The sequence below is a fragment of the Dromiciops gliroides genome, chromosome 5 (genome assembly GCF_019393635.1).
Source record: "Dromiciops gliroides isolate mDroGli1 chromosome 5, mDroGli1.pri, whole genome shotgun sequence".
In the NCBI taxonomy this organism is placed as follows: Eukaryota; Metazoa; Chordata; class Mammalia; order Microbiotheria; family Microbiotheriidae; genus Dromiciops; species Dromiciops gliroides.
The window spans coordinates 217116638-217134415 of record NC_057865.1 but is presented as its reverse complement, the minus strand read 5'-3'; the positions used below and the strand labels follow the sequence as shown (position 1 = coordinate 217134415).

Below are 17778 nucleotides of genomic sequence, written 5' to 3'. Positions count from 1 at the left end.
ACAATATACCTCTGCTATGATGAACTTTTGATGTGTGAGCTTGTAGAATGAGTTCCATACTGGATCTTTTGTTCCCAAGTAACACCATGAATTTAACAAGGATTATCTTAATCATGGGGACTGTGGGGTAAAGAAAGTCACTTTCCCCCCACATTTAGTGTCTAGCATAATACAATAGGTACTCAAAAACCATTTATGGAATTTAACGTCAATCAAAAAGTCACATCTCAGGACTCCAGCAAATGGAACCATTTGTCTTACCTGTACAACAACAGCTGTGGCTACATTTACATTACTACAAGGTGAAGCAGTGTTTATCCTCGGTGGTTTTGCACCATTAGGAGAACACGATGGTAAAAGTGGAGCTGTCTGGTCGGAAACATCCTTCTGGGCAGGGCAAACCTCCACAAGATTTTTCTCCTGCTGAGGTGTGCTAAAAAAGAAAGGAAAGACCTTGAAAGGGCTTTACAAAAATAACAAAAAGCTCACTCTTGTAAGAAGCACTATTAATAGGAAAGATCAGAGTCAATCCTGACATTGTAAACGACTATATAACTATTTAAGAATCTCCATAAGATAAGAGAAAAATGAACTTCTCAATGTCAAGACATTTTACAAGACATAAACATTTCTCCCTTTTCTTTATTTCAACTCTATTTTGATAGAATATAGAAGCTGGAAGGAACTGGACATTATATATCACTAAGTCCAGTTCCCTCATTTTATAAGAACTCCAGCTTTTAAATGTCAAGGACACACACCTAAATAAGGCAAAGTTAGGACTAGAATAACTTACTCCTAATTCCAAGGTTGGGGTTTTTGTGACTATACTACACCACTTTTTTATTCTTTAAGATAAACAGAAGAGAAACTCCCAACATTTTCTTTAAAAACCAGAAGACTCTTCATTTTGTACCTTAACACAGGAATCTCATTTGTTTTTGGAGAACTTGCACTCAAGCTTGGCAGCTGGGTATTGCTGTCTGTCTGTCTGTCCTCAGCAGAGGCTGGGCAACTGGTTGGTAACTCTTTGTTCTCCTTAAAGAAACAAAGTGACATTGGAACATGAAACATTTTATTATATAATCATCATTAAGCACTCATTAGGTCCTCAGTCCACGAAAAAGAAAAGAGTGGTGCAACAATAAGGGTTCATAACAACAAATGACAAAACAGAAAAGCATAAAAACATTCTGAAAAAAGGTTTTGGCAGTAATGGAGAACAGCTGAATATTACTGAATTAACGAATATTAAAGTTAATATGATGGATAGGCAACAGGACAAGGAGAAAGAAGAGGATCTGATTATTTACCAACAAAAATTCATATTGAACACATCAGTCTGATTGATAACATTAGGTTTTCCAAAGTCAAAAAATAACTATTTATATAGGCATACCTTACTCAATTTCATTAACTGATTCAGAGGGGGAAAATGTCAGGTGAACTAAAAGGAACTTTCATATTGCTTGAATGGCCAAATTATGTTAAAGTTGGATTTGCTGAAACCTTATGAAGAAATTGAGGCTCTGAAAAGCAAAGTTCATGGCTTCACTGTGAGGTCTTGCTATTGCATTACTTACTATATTAATCAAAGATACCTTGATCACCATTATTATTCAATATTGTACTATAGATACAAGTTACCACCCACAAATCATCAGCATGTTTACATATTACCAAGAAAACCAAGCTGGAAGAGATATAAAGAAAAATTTTATTTAAAATAAATAGGGATGGGGCAGCTAGGTGGCACAGTGGAAAGAGCACTGGTCCTGGATTCAGGAGGACCTGAGTTCAAATCCAACCTCAGACACTTGACACTAGCTGTGTGACCCTGGGCAAGTCACTTAACCCCCATTGCCTTGCCAAAAAAAAAAAAAAAAAAAAAAAAGAATAAAACAAATAGGGATTATAAAAATACTTATAAGTATACTTGTCAAAAAAAACCCCCCAGGAATTATATGAACACAACTACAAACACTCTTCACACAAAGACATCTAATTTATTGGAGAATCATTAATTTCCCATGAGTAGGCCAAACCAACAACAAAAATGATAATATTACCTAAATTTATTTATTCAATGCCATATTGGGCAGCTAGGTGGCACAGTGGATAGAGCACTGGCCCTGGATTCAGGAAGACCTGAGTTCAAATCCAGCCTCAGACACTTAACTAGCTGTGTGTAACCCCAATTGCCTTACCAGGGGAAAAAAAAAGGAAAAAAAAAATTACCAGAGAATTACTTTAGAGAACTAAAACAAAAACAGGTAAACAAAATATATGGAAGCAAAGAAGCACAGTAACCTAGTGTTTGATAAATGCAAAGATCCTAACTATTTGGGCAAGAGCTAATAAAAACTTGAAAAGTCATTTAGCAGAAACTAGACATAGACCAACATCTTATATCATCTCCTGAGAACTTAAAATCAGTTTATGATTTAAACATAATGGGTATAATCATAAGCAAATTAGTGAAGCACAGAAGAAATTATCTGTCAGGTCTATGGATAGGGGAAAAGTTCATAAACAAGAATTCACGAGAGGCAAAACAGGCAAGTTTAGCTACATATTTTTTGTGGCAACAAAAGCAATGCAGCTAAAATTAGGAGAAAAGTAGGAAAATGGGAAAAATCTTTGCTGCAAGTTTCTTTGATAAAGGTTTCCTTTATTAAAAATATAAAGGGGGGGGGAGGAGGAGAGAAGCTAGGTGGCACAATGGATAAAGCACTGGCCCTAGATTCAGGAGGACCCCAGTTCAAAGCCAGCCTCAGACACTTAACACTTACTAGCTGTGTGACCTTGGGCAAGTCAGTTAACCCCCATTGCCTCTCAAAACAAAACAAAAACGAACAAACAAAAATACAGGGAATTGAGTACAAAAGTCCTGATATTTACTACAGACTTCTTCCTAGATCTTTAGCACAATGTTTCCCACTCCCACTGGACTCAAGAATTAAGTGAAAATTGTTTCTCCTGTTTTACTAAGAAAGACCAAAGGACCTTGGCTGCTTTTGACTACTGAATTTTGATATTTTAACCAAGAGATCTGATCATGTGATTGGGGAAACTAAAGTTGGCCTGGATATTGATACAGTCAGAGAGCATCATAACGAAGAGCAGTCATGTAGCATAACTGATAGAAAGCCAACTTTACAGCCAGGAAAACTGGTTTAAATGACACCTGACACATACTGGATGTATGCAGTACTTGGGCATTCTTTGGGGAGAATTTGCAGAGAAAGTGCCAACATGCAGTGGTAGAGAAGAATTCCCTTATCCGGGGAGTTCCCTATATAAATGAAATGGTATCTAAAAATCTCACTGCGGACACTGATTCCTACTTTAACATAATTTGTCCAGTTTGCCAACATAAAATTGTTACCATGAAATTAAACTGTTTTCATTAAATTATTTTGCCTAACATGCTTTTGCTGAACCAGTTAATAAAAGCAGGTATGACTATATATTCCAGGATTTAAAACAAAAACCTGGGGGTTATTTATTTGGAGTTCTTCTGAATTGTAACCTCTTCCTTATGTGACCTCAGGCAAGCCAGTTAACCTCTCTGGGCCTGATTATCTTCTGTCATGTGAAGGGACTGGACGAGCTGGTTCCTAAGGACCTTTCCAATTCTAAATTAATGATCATTTTATAAAGAGGGAGTTGAAAAAAAATTTGGTTAAAATGGAATTTGGTATTCTTTGGCTATTTCTGGAAGAGTGCTATGATTTCACTAGGGGAGGGAGTTCCTTGGAGTTGGCAGTTATAGTATCAGAAAGAAGCCTGAGACACTGGGATTAAGTGACTTGTCCAGGTCTTTCTGAGCGAAGGCAGCTGTGTCAAACAGCATCTTATGCATAACTTGATATTGATCAGTACATTCTCATACAACTGGCTAAAGAAATAATACTAAGAAGAATGCCAGGACTTCCTTTATTTTATTCCATAGGCTGAATCTTTTAGTCACTGTTAGTCATTTCACTAAATGTATATTTAAGAAAATATTAGCTAAGAATGGTAAAGTTTTATTAAAATTAATCACTAGAAAGGAAAGATAAAGGTTATATTTTAAAAGACTAGATGATAACCATCTTTTAGTCAAATAACTCTTCCTTTTTTTTTTTTTTTTGCAGGGCAATGAGGGTTAAGTGACTTGCCCAGGGTCACACAGCTAGTTAAGTTTCAAGTGTCTGAGGCCGGATTTGAACTCAGGTACTCCTGAATCCAGGGCCGGTGCTTTATCCACTGCGCCACCTAGCTGCCCTCTTCCTTCTTTTCTTCAGGTCTCCAGGTTTTGCTCAACTAGGTCTTAACACAATTTTCTTAGCAAATGGCCTTCGTAGATTTAGCTTCCTAATTATATTGAGTCATGCTATATAAAAAAATATCCATGTCAAAATTAGTTACTGTTTTTGAGTTCAGATCAATTCTTTTGTGGATCATGTTCTGGGATTGTGTTGAGGAAGTATTGTTGTAAGGAAGTTGGCTTGGAATTTAAAATTGCTTGCACATAACTGATAAAACTAATAAAGGAGAAGAATTAACTCCTCTCATTCCAAATACTTTTACAAAATAAGTTTTTTTTTAAAACAAGCTCAACTGCCTGTCTCTTTCCTCTTGGCAAAAAGTAATCCCTCTTAAAATTAAAAAGTTATGTAGTAATCGTCAAGTACACACATAGGACAAAGAAGCAAAATTTGCAAAATAGCTGGGATTATATATACCCCATTTTATTTCATACTTGGGTATAATTTCTTTCTTTCTTTGTTTTTTTTTTTTTCCTTCAGGGCAATGGAGGTTAAGCGACTTGCCCAGGGTAAAACAGCTAGTAAGTGTCAAGTGTCTGAGGCCAGATTTGAACTCAGGTACTCCTGAATCCAGGGCGGGTGCTTTATCCACTGCACCCCCTAGCCACCCCCCTTGGGTATAATTTCTAACCTTCTGTAGCCCTGGGTACTCTAGAAACAAGACACATTAAATGTTCCTAAACACTTCTTAAGAAAATTCTTGGCTGTCAACTAATTTGAGTTATGAAAGCAGTAAATTCTAATCAAAATTAGTATACAGAGGAACATGGCAAAATTATGTGAATAACTGATATTAAAACCTTATAGGAGGGGCAGCTAGGTGGCGCAGTGGATAGAGCACCGGCCCTGGAGTCAGGAGTACCTGAGTTCAAATCCGGCCTCAGACACTTAACACTTACTAGCTGTGTGACCCTGGGGGCAAGTCGCTTAACCCCAATTGCCTCACCAAAACCAAAAACAAACAAAACCTTATAAAGGATCAAAATTTGGACCCAACCTATCTTTCCATCCATATCTCATCACTCTTTCCATCTTTTTGCCTCTGTTAATACCTGGAATTTACTATCCTTATCTATTGAGTCCTTTGACTCTCTAAGGGCCAAGATAGGTACCTACTGAGGTGCTTTATATTCAGTTTTGCATAGCACCTCTCCTAGACTGTTTCTTTGAACTTACCTGTGGTTTGTTATTAAATATATTTGTGCATGTCTTTATATCAGATTATAAACACTTTTGAGATCACAATCTGAGACAGCCTAGACAACCTTGCACTCATCACAAATTAATTAAACTGGAGGATAGCTAGGTGGTACTGTGGATAAAGCACCAGCCCTGGATTTAAGAGGACCTGAGTTCAAATCCGGCACACTTACTATCTGTGTGCCCTTGGGTAAGTCACTTAACCCTCATTACCCCGCAATAAAACAAAACAAAAAACAAAACCAAAATTAATTAAACTTAATTGTCACCAAACTGAATAGAATATCAGAGACAAATCAATATTTGGGATTCTATATTATACTAATTACCTTTTCTTTGGAGATTCCCTTAACAACATCTGACATTCTACTCTCCAGCGCAGGTTCGCCTTGTGTTCTTGATGAGCTACCAGGCAAAGGAGGAAAATTTGATGCTAACAAGTCAAACTTTGGTGTAGGAGTCTTTGTTTCAGCTATAGGATGGGGTCGCTAGAAGACAGATAAGAGAATTCACTTATACTAGAGTTTATACAAGTAACCATTCAAACACAAAACACCACAAACGGTTGGGTCAAAGAACAAACCACAGAGCTATCCAATATTCATTGAAGCAAATAATTTTCAAGTCAAATAATGACAACCATATCACTTATGCTGGTATTTGCTGGGGATTCCTGCCTATTTAGATCTTATTCTTCACATTCCTGGATAGTGAAGAGTAAGAGTGAGGAATATAAAAAAAAAATGCTAGCATGCAGCTTAATAAATATAAACTCTAGAAAACACACTCAATTAGTGTGGTTGTCTTTTTATATTCATTTACTTTTAGCTATTAAAGGTGTAATATTAGGATGGTAATGGTCAAAGAGTCACCTCAGATTGTGTTACGAAAACAAGCAATCTCTAAACATGAGTAGTGTACAGAAATCAACTTCCCTATTTTATATATAACACAATCTTTAAATAGAAGTGAGATTAAGTCTCACAACAACACAATCTAAATACTACACATTTTTTATCAAAGAGAAAGGTCACTTACTGAAATTCGTTCATCATCTCTACGTCTCCGGCCTCTGGAAAGGTTTCTCCTTTTAAAGAAGAGAGAGGGAGGGGGAAGGGAAGGGAAAAAAGAGGTGGAGATGGAAGGAATGAGAAAAGAATGGGGAAAGGAGAGAAGGAAAGGGGAGAGAAGAAAAGGAGGGAAAAATGAAAATCCAAATCACTAGATATTGTTTTTTAACTTAAAAAAAAAAAAAGGTGATACTCGATACTAGAGTATCTCTTTATGGTCTAATAACAAAAGTGAGATACACATACAACACAGTATTACTGGTATTATGGGAGATATGGAGGAATTTGAAAACTGGGTCCTTTGCCTTAAAAGGCTTCCATGGAAGAAACAAACAAACAAAAAAAAACCACCATGAAATTTAAAAATGACTCCAGGCCAAACATGATATGACTGTTGAGGGAAAATCAAAATCAACTTTCAACAAATGTTCCCATTTCTGTTCTCTGTGTTCAGTCTTTTCTCTTTAATTCTCACATGGCAGAATTTTGAGGGCCTTCATTATCCTGAATGACCTATTCTGGGATACTTTCTTAGGCATACTAATGACTTTCCTAAGTTCTGGTGCCTTGAAATGAACAAATGTGTTCACCAACATTGCAGATATAGTACCTTCCTAGTCTTGTTCATCAGAGATGTCAAACATGGCCCATGGACTATAGCAGTTCACAAGTACCCAGAACCAATCAGATTAAATATAATTGGGAAATTTAAACAAAATAAAATACACCATGTTAATTTTGGGTTTTCTATGTCAAAATGTGGCCTTTAAGGATCCATTTACATTTAAATCTGACACCATTATTTTACACCACAGCTGTCTTAAATACAGTCTAACAATGAATTAACTTTTTTTTTTAAAGTGAGGCAATTGAGTTTAAGTGACCTGCCCAGAGTCACACAGCTAGTAAGTGTTAAGTGTCTGAGGCTGGATTTGAACTCAAGTCCTCCTGACTCCAGGGCCGGTGCTCTATCCACTGTGCCACCTAGCTGCTCCATGAATTAACTTATAAAAGATGCTATCACACTTTTTTTCGACTTCTGTTGAACCAGTGTTCTGTAACTCCAAATAAATTAAAATAAAAAAACAAAAACCACCACAAAACCAACTGTACCACTACAGTGATAAAGCACCAGCCCTGGATTCAGAAGGACCTGAGTTCAAATCTGTGCCCCAGACACGTGACACTTACTAGCTGTGTGATCCTGGGCAGGTCACTTAACCCTCACTGCCCTGTAAAAAAACCCAAAAAACAAAACAAAAACACCTAAATTCCCCAAAACTGCACCACACTGTACTGGTAAGAACAGTAATTTATATTATCAAAAAGAAAATAGAACTAGAGGAACTTAAATACAGGCAAAACCATAACGTAAAGTACAAATGTGATGTTGATGTCAAAAATATTAATCTTATTTACATAGGGATATTTCATATTGAGGTTAGCCTCCCTCATCCATTCCCAGGATTTATAATAGGGCTAGCACTAAGTATTTTCCAATTGATTCCAGGATAAAAATAAGATTGTCAGAGTCATCAAAATCATTCCTTTAAGAAGGCTAACTCTTATGAAAGGAAAGAAGCTAGAAATTTTAGGAAAGCACTACAGAATCCTGCAATTACTACCAAATAACAAAATTAACTTCAAATTCCATGTATGGAAATTGATTTTTGCTATTTATTTGTCTATTTACTATACAATACTACTCTTAATAAGGCAAACTAGCAACAGGTTAGGTTCAACGATTTGCTTAGGATCAGGGAGAAAGCTAAAAAGTATCTTAGGCAAGCCATGAGCATCTTTCTGACTGAGGTAGGTTCTCTATCCACTAAGCCCTTTTGTCTGTCAACAACTCCCATATTCCAATAATTTCTGCAATCATATTCCTACCTGCCTCTACCAACACCATAGTCACCATTCTGCTCCATCTGTGATGTGGGAGACTCCTTTGGAGATACTTGTTCTTGGTTCCCAGATAGTGTGTGGTTAGGCCGTTCAGTCTGTAAGTTCCTTGAGCTAGTTCTGTTCAATGGTCCATCACCTAACGACACTGATCCAACTACAGTTGATCCTTCCACTGAGTGTTCTGAACTACTAGATGACCTAAAATGAGGCTTCATGCTATAAATATAAGATTGCAGATGGAAAGACAAAGAGTCATAAACATTTTCTTAAAAGTATCCACCCTGTGATTTTATACAAATTAATTTTATGAATAAGGCATACAAACCTTAAATTGTAGGGGCAGCTAGGTGGTGTATAGAGCACCGCCCTGGATTCAGGAGGACTTGAGTCCAAATCCAATTTAAAGACACTTAACAATTACTAGCTGTGTGACCTGGGCAAGTCACTTAACCCCAACTGCCTCACCCCCCCTCCAAAACCACCCACTCATAAACCCTTAAGTTGTGAAAATGGAACTAAATCTCTTTCACATCACAAAAAATTATCTAGGTTGACGAGTCTGTCTATCAATAGATGTTTCCTTGGAGTGACAATGTTTTCGAGCCTCAGAATCTCTAAAATAAAGTGGTTGGTTTTCCTGAAAACTGTTCTAGCTCTGAAATGCTACAATCACACAATTTCCTTTTCAAAATTTAAGAGACAGTGGAGAATTGCTCAGGCATGGGATTTAGAAGGCACTTAATGTTTGTTGATTAATTTGTTGCTAATTCAGATAACATGACCCCAAAAGCCACACTAAGACTACTACTGGAATTTGTGGGAAAAGCAAACGGAAAGGGCATTTGGATTTGAGTCAGAGGGCCAGACTCAGTTCTAGTTCTCTTTTCCATTTACAAGCTTTGAGATCTTGGATAGGAAATGATTTGTTTCCTCATTTGTAAAATTGGAGTACTCGATTAGATAAACTGAGCTGTTTTCTAGTACTAATATTCTAGTCTACTAGGTTAGACAAATTATAAGCATTTACTACTAAAACGTCCAGTGTACAAGCCTCACTGTTCTACTTGTGATTTTCCAAGGAGTACTGACTGGTGAAGTAGAAGAAAAATTACATACCATAAAGTTTATCTGGCAAAGTATCAGATTATATATGGACTTGTTTAACTGAAACATACACTTCCAAGGATGATAGGAAATAAGTAAGAGAACTTTAAAAATTCACCAATACCTTGAAGTGTAGAGGTCAAGTAGAAATATGGGGATAAAACCCTTGTCTATGAATATTAGAAATGCATATGAAACAAAGTTTAGAAAAGAATTATGCTTTACCAACAAGGTACAATTTAAAGAGTTTCTTAAATTGAACTTTTAAAAGTCAACTATTAAATAACTAAAGCTGTTTATACATGCCTTTATATCTTAAGGTTATTTACCTTCACCCAGTATAATTAAAGCTACTTGTTTTCTTATTCAAATGAGATTTCTGCACTATATTTCTTTCTTTCTTTCTTTTTTTTTTTAAGTGAGGCAATTGGGGTTAAGTGACTTGCCCAGGGTCACACAGCTAGTAAGTGTTAAGTGTCTGAGGCCGGATTTGAACTCAGGTATTCCTGACTCCAGGGCCGGTGCTCTATCCACTGTGCCACCTAGCTGCCCCTGCACTGTATTTCAAAATAGCCATTAATGAATTTGGGGAGTGGAGGGGTGAATGAGGGTTAAGTGGCTTGCCAAGGGTCACATAGCTAGTGTCAAGTGTCTGAAGCTGGATTTGAACTCAGGTCCTCCCAAATCCAGGGCCAGTGCTTTATACACTGCGCCATCTAGCTGCCCACCATTAATGAATTTTAATAGCCCTCAGATCTCATAATCTTACCCGTCATTGAGAAGGACACACAATCTCAGTCTAGGCAGGAAACAAAAAGAATGTTAAAGAAAAAGATTGAAAGAAAGAAAGAAGAGAAAAGACAGCGGAAGGAAAAGCAAAGAAATGCCTTGACCTTGAAATGTTAGTCCTGTTCTCTCTATGCGCATCCTTTGATCATCATTGGGCCATCACTAATTCGGAAATCAAGTTCTAACTTGATAATCAAATGAGAAAAAGAGCTTCTCTCAAAGCTCCTCATATCCAATGGTTATGGTCTTACTTCAAAAATGGAACATCTTAAAGTATAACAGAACCAAGCCTTAATTTATGTTTCATGTGGTAGTAGAATTCTTTTATCATGATTACTGTGGCATAAATCATAATCTTGGCATGCAAGAATATAGGGACTCTCAATTTTCTTCCCAAATAAACTATGAATAAGTATATTAAAAAAGGAGGGAGAAATGAAGAATGGGGTCATACCTTAATTTCCACCCTATTTCTACTTCCTACGTTGTATATTGTTGGGAAATTCTTTTTCTTCTAGTGGTAGTTCAAAAGTAATATTGGAGATTTGAGAGCAACTGATAATTAATGTACAAGAACTTAAAAATAGCTTTTTTTATACAGAATCCTTTTATTCTTTTTAGTATTTAATGAAGATTAAATAAAATTATAAATGTAAAAAACCCCCCACAAAATAGAAAGTCAATGTTAAAAAATAAAATAGTTGGGGCAGCTAGGTGGCGCAGTGGATAGAGCACCGGCCCTGGATTCAGGAGGACCTGAGTTCAAATCCGGCCTCAGACACTTAACACGTACTAGCTGTGTGACCCTGGGCAAGTCACTTTACCCCAATTGCCCTGCAAAAACAAAACAAAACAAAACAAAATAGTTGCAGAAAATTGTTGTGAAAGTGCTGAAGGCACAGACACAGAGTCAAAAAAGTAAATAAAAAGGATTTTTTTTGAATTATAAAGGAAATTAAAATGTGGGGAAAAAAGATAAAATAGTTAATATATATCTTTTACAGGTCATAATTCAATATAAAGTCAATGTTGTGAAGTTACAAATAACAAGTATTACCCCAAAGATGTGTGAGAAAATATCTCTGCCCTACACTGGAGTACTTTGTTAAAAGCCAATCCAGAAGCAAAAATTATTAGGAAGCCAAAATAATATCCATTTACCCTGAGTATCAAGAACACTCTACTGATCCTGAATATGAGTGGTATGATGTTATTATCCATACACACCATGAGATGATATGAAAACTTTCATACACATAACATCAAGATTCCAGGCAAAGAAACATTTCTGCTTAAGGGCCTTCATTAATAAGTTTAAAAAATTTTAACTTATTATGCATAATATAATCTTACCGATTTCTATGGAATGGTCGACCTATACTCAAAGCAGCAGCATTTGTTTTATAAGATCCTGGTGAATTAAAGCCATTCACAAATCCACCATTGGGAAAGGGGGCCTAGAAGGAAATTATGATAGTAAAGCCATCAGAGTAATAAGTATCTTCACCCTCACTTCAATTTTTCATAAAAATGAAACAATTAAATGTCTCAGACATCAAAATCCATTGGCTCTAAAGTAACAAAATTCATCTTACTAATTTATGAAAAAATAGCTCCTTCAGTAAAGGAGCATTTTTTAACCTATCCTTCAAAAGGCTTAAAATAATGAAATTATGCATATACAAACCAGTGTACTTGGAATAGTATATTGAAATATTGTTGAGAACCACAGTTAAATTGATAAAAACTACACATGCTTTCAAATTTCAAGTAAAAACAAATATTGTTTCATGAAATTACTTACCAGTGGTGTTTCAAAGTAAGGTGCAGGGTTTGGAGACCAGGGCTGAGGCACAATACTGTAGATTGAGTACTGCTGATGAGGGCTATATACAGGCTGCATAAAGAGTGGAGAGGCAAACTGTGCTTGAGTCTGAACTGGTTGAGTATATACAGTAGAATCCATAATGCGGTAACCATTCTTAGCAAAAAATGTATTGATGGCTTTTATCCTTGCCTAAGGAAAGAGAAAGTAATTTTGTTATATAAACAATAAAAAATTCTAAAGAGCCTTTTCACAAACCAGCTTCTTGACAAGGAAGGGCCAGGGGCAGCTAGGAGGCGCAGTAGCAGTAGATAAAGCATCAGCCCTGGATTCAGGAGGACCTGAGTTCAAATCCAGCCCCAGACACTTAACACTTATTACTAGATGTGTGACCCTGGGCAAGTCACTTAACCCCAATTGCCTCACCAAAAAAAAAAGAAAGAAAGAAAAGAGGGGCCAGCTCTGGGGTTTAGATAACTTGTCAGAATTGCTTTGTAAACGTCACCAAGTTCTAAGAGACCATATTGTTAATTCATTTGCCTGATTCTTCATGACCCTATTTCAAGTTTTCTGGACAAAGATACTGGGTCTACTGACTCCTAGTCCAGTGATATTTCTGCTTTCAAAACAAAACAAACATTTTTACCAGATACTCTAACTATGAACATTTGCCATTACCTCTCTTGGTCCTCAGTTTTTTTCATTTGCAAAATGCATTTCATTTGGTAAACAAAGACTTCTAAGATCCCTCAGAACTTGAAGGGTTTTTTTGATCCTCCTTTCTGCTCTTTGACATTTAGGTTTTACTTTTTTTTTTTGGCAGGGCAATGAGGGTTAAGTGACTTGCCCAGAGTTACACAGCTAGTAAGTGTCAAGTGTCTGAGGGCAGATTTAAACTCAGATGCTCCTGAATCCAGGGCTGGTGGGTACTTTGTCCACTGCACTACCTACCTGCCCCCTAGGTTTTACTCTTAATTGTAGAACTTTGGCTAATCTGGATGCTTCTGAAAAAATTCTTTTTGTTGTAGAACAGAAACCTCATTTAAACTAGGACCACATTTCCCTTGTTTGTGTATAATAGGTTGGATGACATGATACTGCTGTGAAGAATTAACAAACTCCTATCACCACTCCAGGACAGTTTAGTAAATAATAAACAATGCCCAGTATGCTAACTGGGTTTTCCCTTCTGAGGAAATACCAACTATGTCTTCGTAATAATTTTCTACTTAAGAAAAAATTTCTTACCATGATTGGCTTGCCCTGAAAAGTTTTAACTTCTTCCCTCAAATATTTAAAAGCCTGCAAAAAAGCAAATTACTTAACATTATATTTAAAAGAAATCAAGAAAAATGATGCAGCCAACATTTCCCAAAGTATACAAAGGGCACACAGGGTGCCATGCTACCCACTACCCCCCCCCAAAATCCCTGACAGCAGTAAAGTACAAATGAAAATATGAAAAAAACCATCAGAAATTCTACAATACCTAGGCGGTTTTTTGAGAATCAAAATACGTTTGACTTAGTGACATATATATATATATATATATATATGTCACTAAGTCAAACCATAAATTGATTTTTATGGGGAGGTATTAAAAAAAAAAATCACAGATAATTTCAAATGCCCAAATCTTTTGGTTAGGGTCATGATTATTAAAAAGAAAAAAAACCATTTATAACTCAAAACCCAATGTAAATAGAGAATTATGTGTACCAGGCATCCCAAATCAATCGAGTTTTAACAAGAACTTAATCCCTAATTTTAACAAAAGCAATTAATTTTGCACATTCAATCATCTTTTAATGAGATTTTTAAAAATGTACAATCACCAAAGATAAAAATTAAGAAAATAGAAACAAAAAACTTCCCCAAAAGCCACAATTTAATGGTTCAAACAAACATAAATGGACATTTGACACAACACTAAAAAATATTTCCTTACCTGTTGTGCATCTGTATCAGACTGGAATGTAATGTACCAGCTGCTATTGTGAGCAAACTCACAGCTTATCACTTTGGGACAGTTTTCATTTTTGAAGAGTGCCTTCACTTCCTAGAACACAAGTAGAAAATCCAATTAGCTCTAAAGGACATGCAGAAATTCATTTACATATCTGAGGATTCAGATTATAAGTTGAAAACTTATAACCCCAGTGATTAATTCAATTGCTAGGGTTAGAAAAAAACACACAGTGAAGTACTTCCTTTAATAATAACTGGTGTTTAGTTATTTAAGGGTTATAAGGAGGTGTACTGGTAACCAGTTCTCCAAAAGGGGGAAAAAAAGTGACATAACATACTTTACAGTTTATCTTGCATTATTAACATTTTCTTTGCCAATTTCTGAGGTATAAGTGCTCATAATGAAAATTTAACAACTGGTTCTTATGAGCTAGTTCCAGCTTATATCTATTCCAGTGCACTGTAGATAGATATAGCATTGTATTAAGCACTTGCCACATTGCCACGCATTATTCTAAATGTTTGGGATAAAAATTAAAATATATAACATAAAAACGATAAGGTGGTGACTACTCTGAAAGGATTCACATTCTAAACAAGAGAAAAAAACATAGCCTCATTTAAAAGCAATGGATTTGGAGTCAAAGGATCTGGATTTTAATCCTCCTTTTATTACATACTATGTTGCCTTGGGTAAATAATTGTCCATTAGTTAAGATTTCATGGGGCAGTGCATAGAGCACTGGCCCTGGATTCAGGAGGACTTGAGTTCAAATCCGGCCTCAGACACTTGACACTTACTAGCTGTGTGACCCTGGGCAAGTCACTTAATTCCAACTGCCTCACCAAAAAAAGATTTCATTACAGACAGTTCTCTCTTAATGTAAGTGAACTTGTTCCAGACTGTCCCCATCCCTTATAGGGCTCCCTTTTGCAGCTCTGTGCGGCCCCCCCCCACCCCCGACCCTCTGCCCCCTGCTGCTTCAGTGTCCCTGGCACAGGGTGCCCTTGCCTGGAGTTCAGGCAAGGTTGAAGAATTTGCATAATGCAAATTTACATAAAAGCTAGAACTGTCAGTATCTTCTGAAAACAATATGGCAAATAATTGGATAATAGTAATTTGTGAAAAGTTAAAAGCATTGGTTCAAAATGTGAATTTTTTCAGCACATTAATGGACAAGTACTACCAAAAAAAAAAAAAAATCGATGGTCACAAATCTTAAGTTATCTGGAACAAAGCATCTTAAACTGTGGGTCAGTACTGTGTAACTGAATGTGGGGGTTGCAAAAGATTTGGCAACAGTATAAGGTTATGTATACCTATTTTATGTATCCAGGGTTGTGTAAAAAATTTCTTGGGTGGAAAGGGGTTGAGAGTGGAAAAAATTAAGAAGTCTTGATCTAGAGGGATAGACAGACAGTAAATAACCACTGATAAACTATGCTAAAAAAGAATCTTAAAATTGGAGCTTTTAGAACAAAACTAGCAACTACTTTATAAAATCAGCACACCAACATTGCATCTTCCTGTTGATTCCATATTACTGAGTACTACCATGCTGCATTGCTTTAACCTCCAGTTCCTAATGACAAGTGTCTTTGGGCTATGGGGGTTAAGTGACTTGCCCAGGGTCACACAGTTAGTGTCAAGTGTCTAAAGGCCGGGTTTGAACTCAGGTACTTCTGAATCCAGGGCCGGTGCTTTATCCACTGTGCCACCTAGCTGCCCCCTGAAAATTACTTTTGAGAAGCAGGTAACCCAAGGTACAGAGTCCACTTGAAAATTTTCCAGTCCTAACTGAGGATACAAAAGGATTATTAATATAATCATAAGGGGACTAGACTATTTCTAATCTTTCTATAATACCTAAAACACATAGTGGCTCTGCATTCAGTTATTAAGTATTGATTGAATATTAGGTTACCTCTTATGAAAAGTCAATCCTATTTCAGAGTCTGGAGTTTGAGGGAATCTTTTGTTTTTGGTTTTTTTTTGTGGGGCAATGGGGGTTAAGTGACTTGCCCAGGGTCACACAGCTATTAAGTGTCAAGTGTCTGAGGCCGGATTTGAACTCACTTTGAAAATTGCTAAACGGAAGGATTAGTAGTATTTTAAGAACTAATGAATCCTCCTAGTCAATGAAGGCTTGGGAAATAAGCATTCTCCACTATATAAATCAGAACAAGCCATTGTGCTTAAACTATAATACAGACCAAGAGCTTAGATGAAGCAACTATTAGATCTTGTTTTTCTTCCTCCCATCCTACTCCATCCCCTTTTCTTTTATTCCTCGGGAGTAGATAAGTTCCTATCCCCTGGCCTACTTTGCCAAACACCACATAGCAGGCTGAGATGACAACAACTGGTTCTGGGCACAATAATTCCATGCAAAAATATTCTTTAATAAAGAAACATGGAAAGTACTGAGAGGGTACAAGACTGAAGGATGAATATAAGGAAAATACTAGATGAATAATGATGTTGCATAGAGCAGGGGCAATTGAAAGTCACTTAAAAAGATCACTTTTTAATGTTAAAAAAAAAATTAGAAGAGCCCCTTTAAATGCCTACCCTTAATGACAACAAGATTGAGAACACTTAAATAAACTTTTTTTTCAATCCCATAACTAGGTTACATAGCAAAGAGTCTTAAGACAGTGGGTTTTAACTGATTTCTTTTCCAATTCAATGAGGATACACAAGACCCTGATGGTTTCTCTGGTCTTTTACCTATGTTATTAACAGTGGACTCCCCATAACCAAAAATATTTAAAACTTTTCATTTACATAGCAAGAATAGTCAAAACTGCCAACTGGGGCAGTTATCTCCCTTTGTTCAGGTGATCAGATGTGTGTGACTCTTTTTGACCAAGTGGACCAATCGTCAACCGTGTTTTCTCTGGCAAAAATAAGAGTAGATCCTTTTGTAAGGCAATCAAAGGTTAAGTGACTTGCCCAGGGACAAACAGCTAAGGAAGTATCTGAGGCTGGATTTGAGGAAAATCTGACTCCAGGCCAATGCTCTATCTACTAAGGCGCCAAGGTGCCTGTCTCCCTTTACACATATATTATATTCTTCCTAGTTTGGCTCACACGGTGCATATAAGTCCTCTTCAATAATCTCCGGAGGCTGCCTGTTGCCTCCAAGATAGAATGAAAATCCCCAAGTTTGTCTATAGGAAGCTCTTTCACAAACGTGGCCCACCTTTCTGAAAGACTCCCATTCATGCAATGAGAATCATGATTCTAAAGCGCTGATGATGAATAATGCTGCTCACTAACTCAGGATGCAGGAGATTTCATTTTTGGAAATGGCCATGGTGGGAATTTGGGAAATTCTCATAGAGACTATGGATGATAAAGCAAAGACGAGCAGGATGAGAAAACCAGGAATGAGGAGTTTCTTGAAAACTCAGAAGAGAAGGTACACACAAGGAGAATGTAATTAACAAACTGAAAAAAAAAAACCCATCAGATTTTACAATTAAGACTGCCAATGTTTGAGGAGTGAATGAAAGATCAGTAGGGTGTTGACAGCTTTTTCTAGGAGTTTTGGAGTATTAAAGGGAGAAGAGACAAATGGTAGTTTAAAAAGAAGGTATA

The 17778-nt window shown here is 36.6% G+C and overlaps 1 protein-coding gene and 1 non-coding gene across 5 annotated transcripts in view; both read right to left on the bottom strand.

Moving 5' to 3' along the window:
* The window catches only part of LARP4 (La ribonucleoprotein 4), a 54065-nt gene that overhangs the window by 5705 nt on the left and 30582 nt on the right, over nucleotides 1-17778 (bottom strand). For 2 of the 4 annotated variants that reach the window (XM_043965930.1, XM_043965931.1), the window contains exons 7-15: nucleotides 14155-14265; nucleotides 13455-13508; nucleotides 12186-12398; nucleotides 11735-11838; nucleotides 8474-8704; nucleotides 6552-6600; nucleotides 5843-6001; nucleotides 917-1038; nucleotides 262-433 (exon numbers count right to left, since the gene is read on the bottom strand). In XM_043965930.1, the coding sequence (XP_043821865.1) occupies nucleotides 262-433; nucleotides 917-1038; nucleotides 5843-6001; nucleotides 6552-6600; nucleotides 8474-8704; nucleotides 11735-11838; nucleotides 12186-12398; nucleotides 13455-13508; nucleotides 14155-14265 (1215 nt within the window). The remainder of the gene's footprint in view (nucleotides 1-261; nucleotides 434-916; nucleotides 1039-5842; nucleotides 6002-6551; nucleotides 6601-8473; nucleotides 8705-11734; nucleotides 11839-12185; nucleotides 12399-13454; nucleotides 13509-14154; nucleotides 14266-17778) is intronic. The other 2 variants (XM_043965932.1, XM_043965933.1) reach the window with 2 other exon arrangements.
* On the bottom strand, nucleotides 10337-10540 carry LOC122730278. The gene has a single exon (XR_006353466.1). It is a non-coding gene; the product is annotated as a small nucleolar RNA SNORD97 (small nucleolar RNA).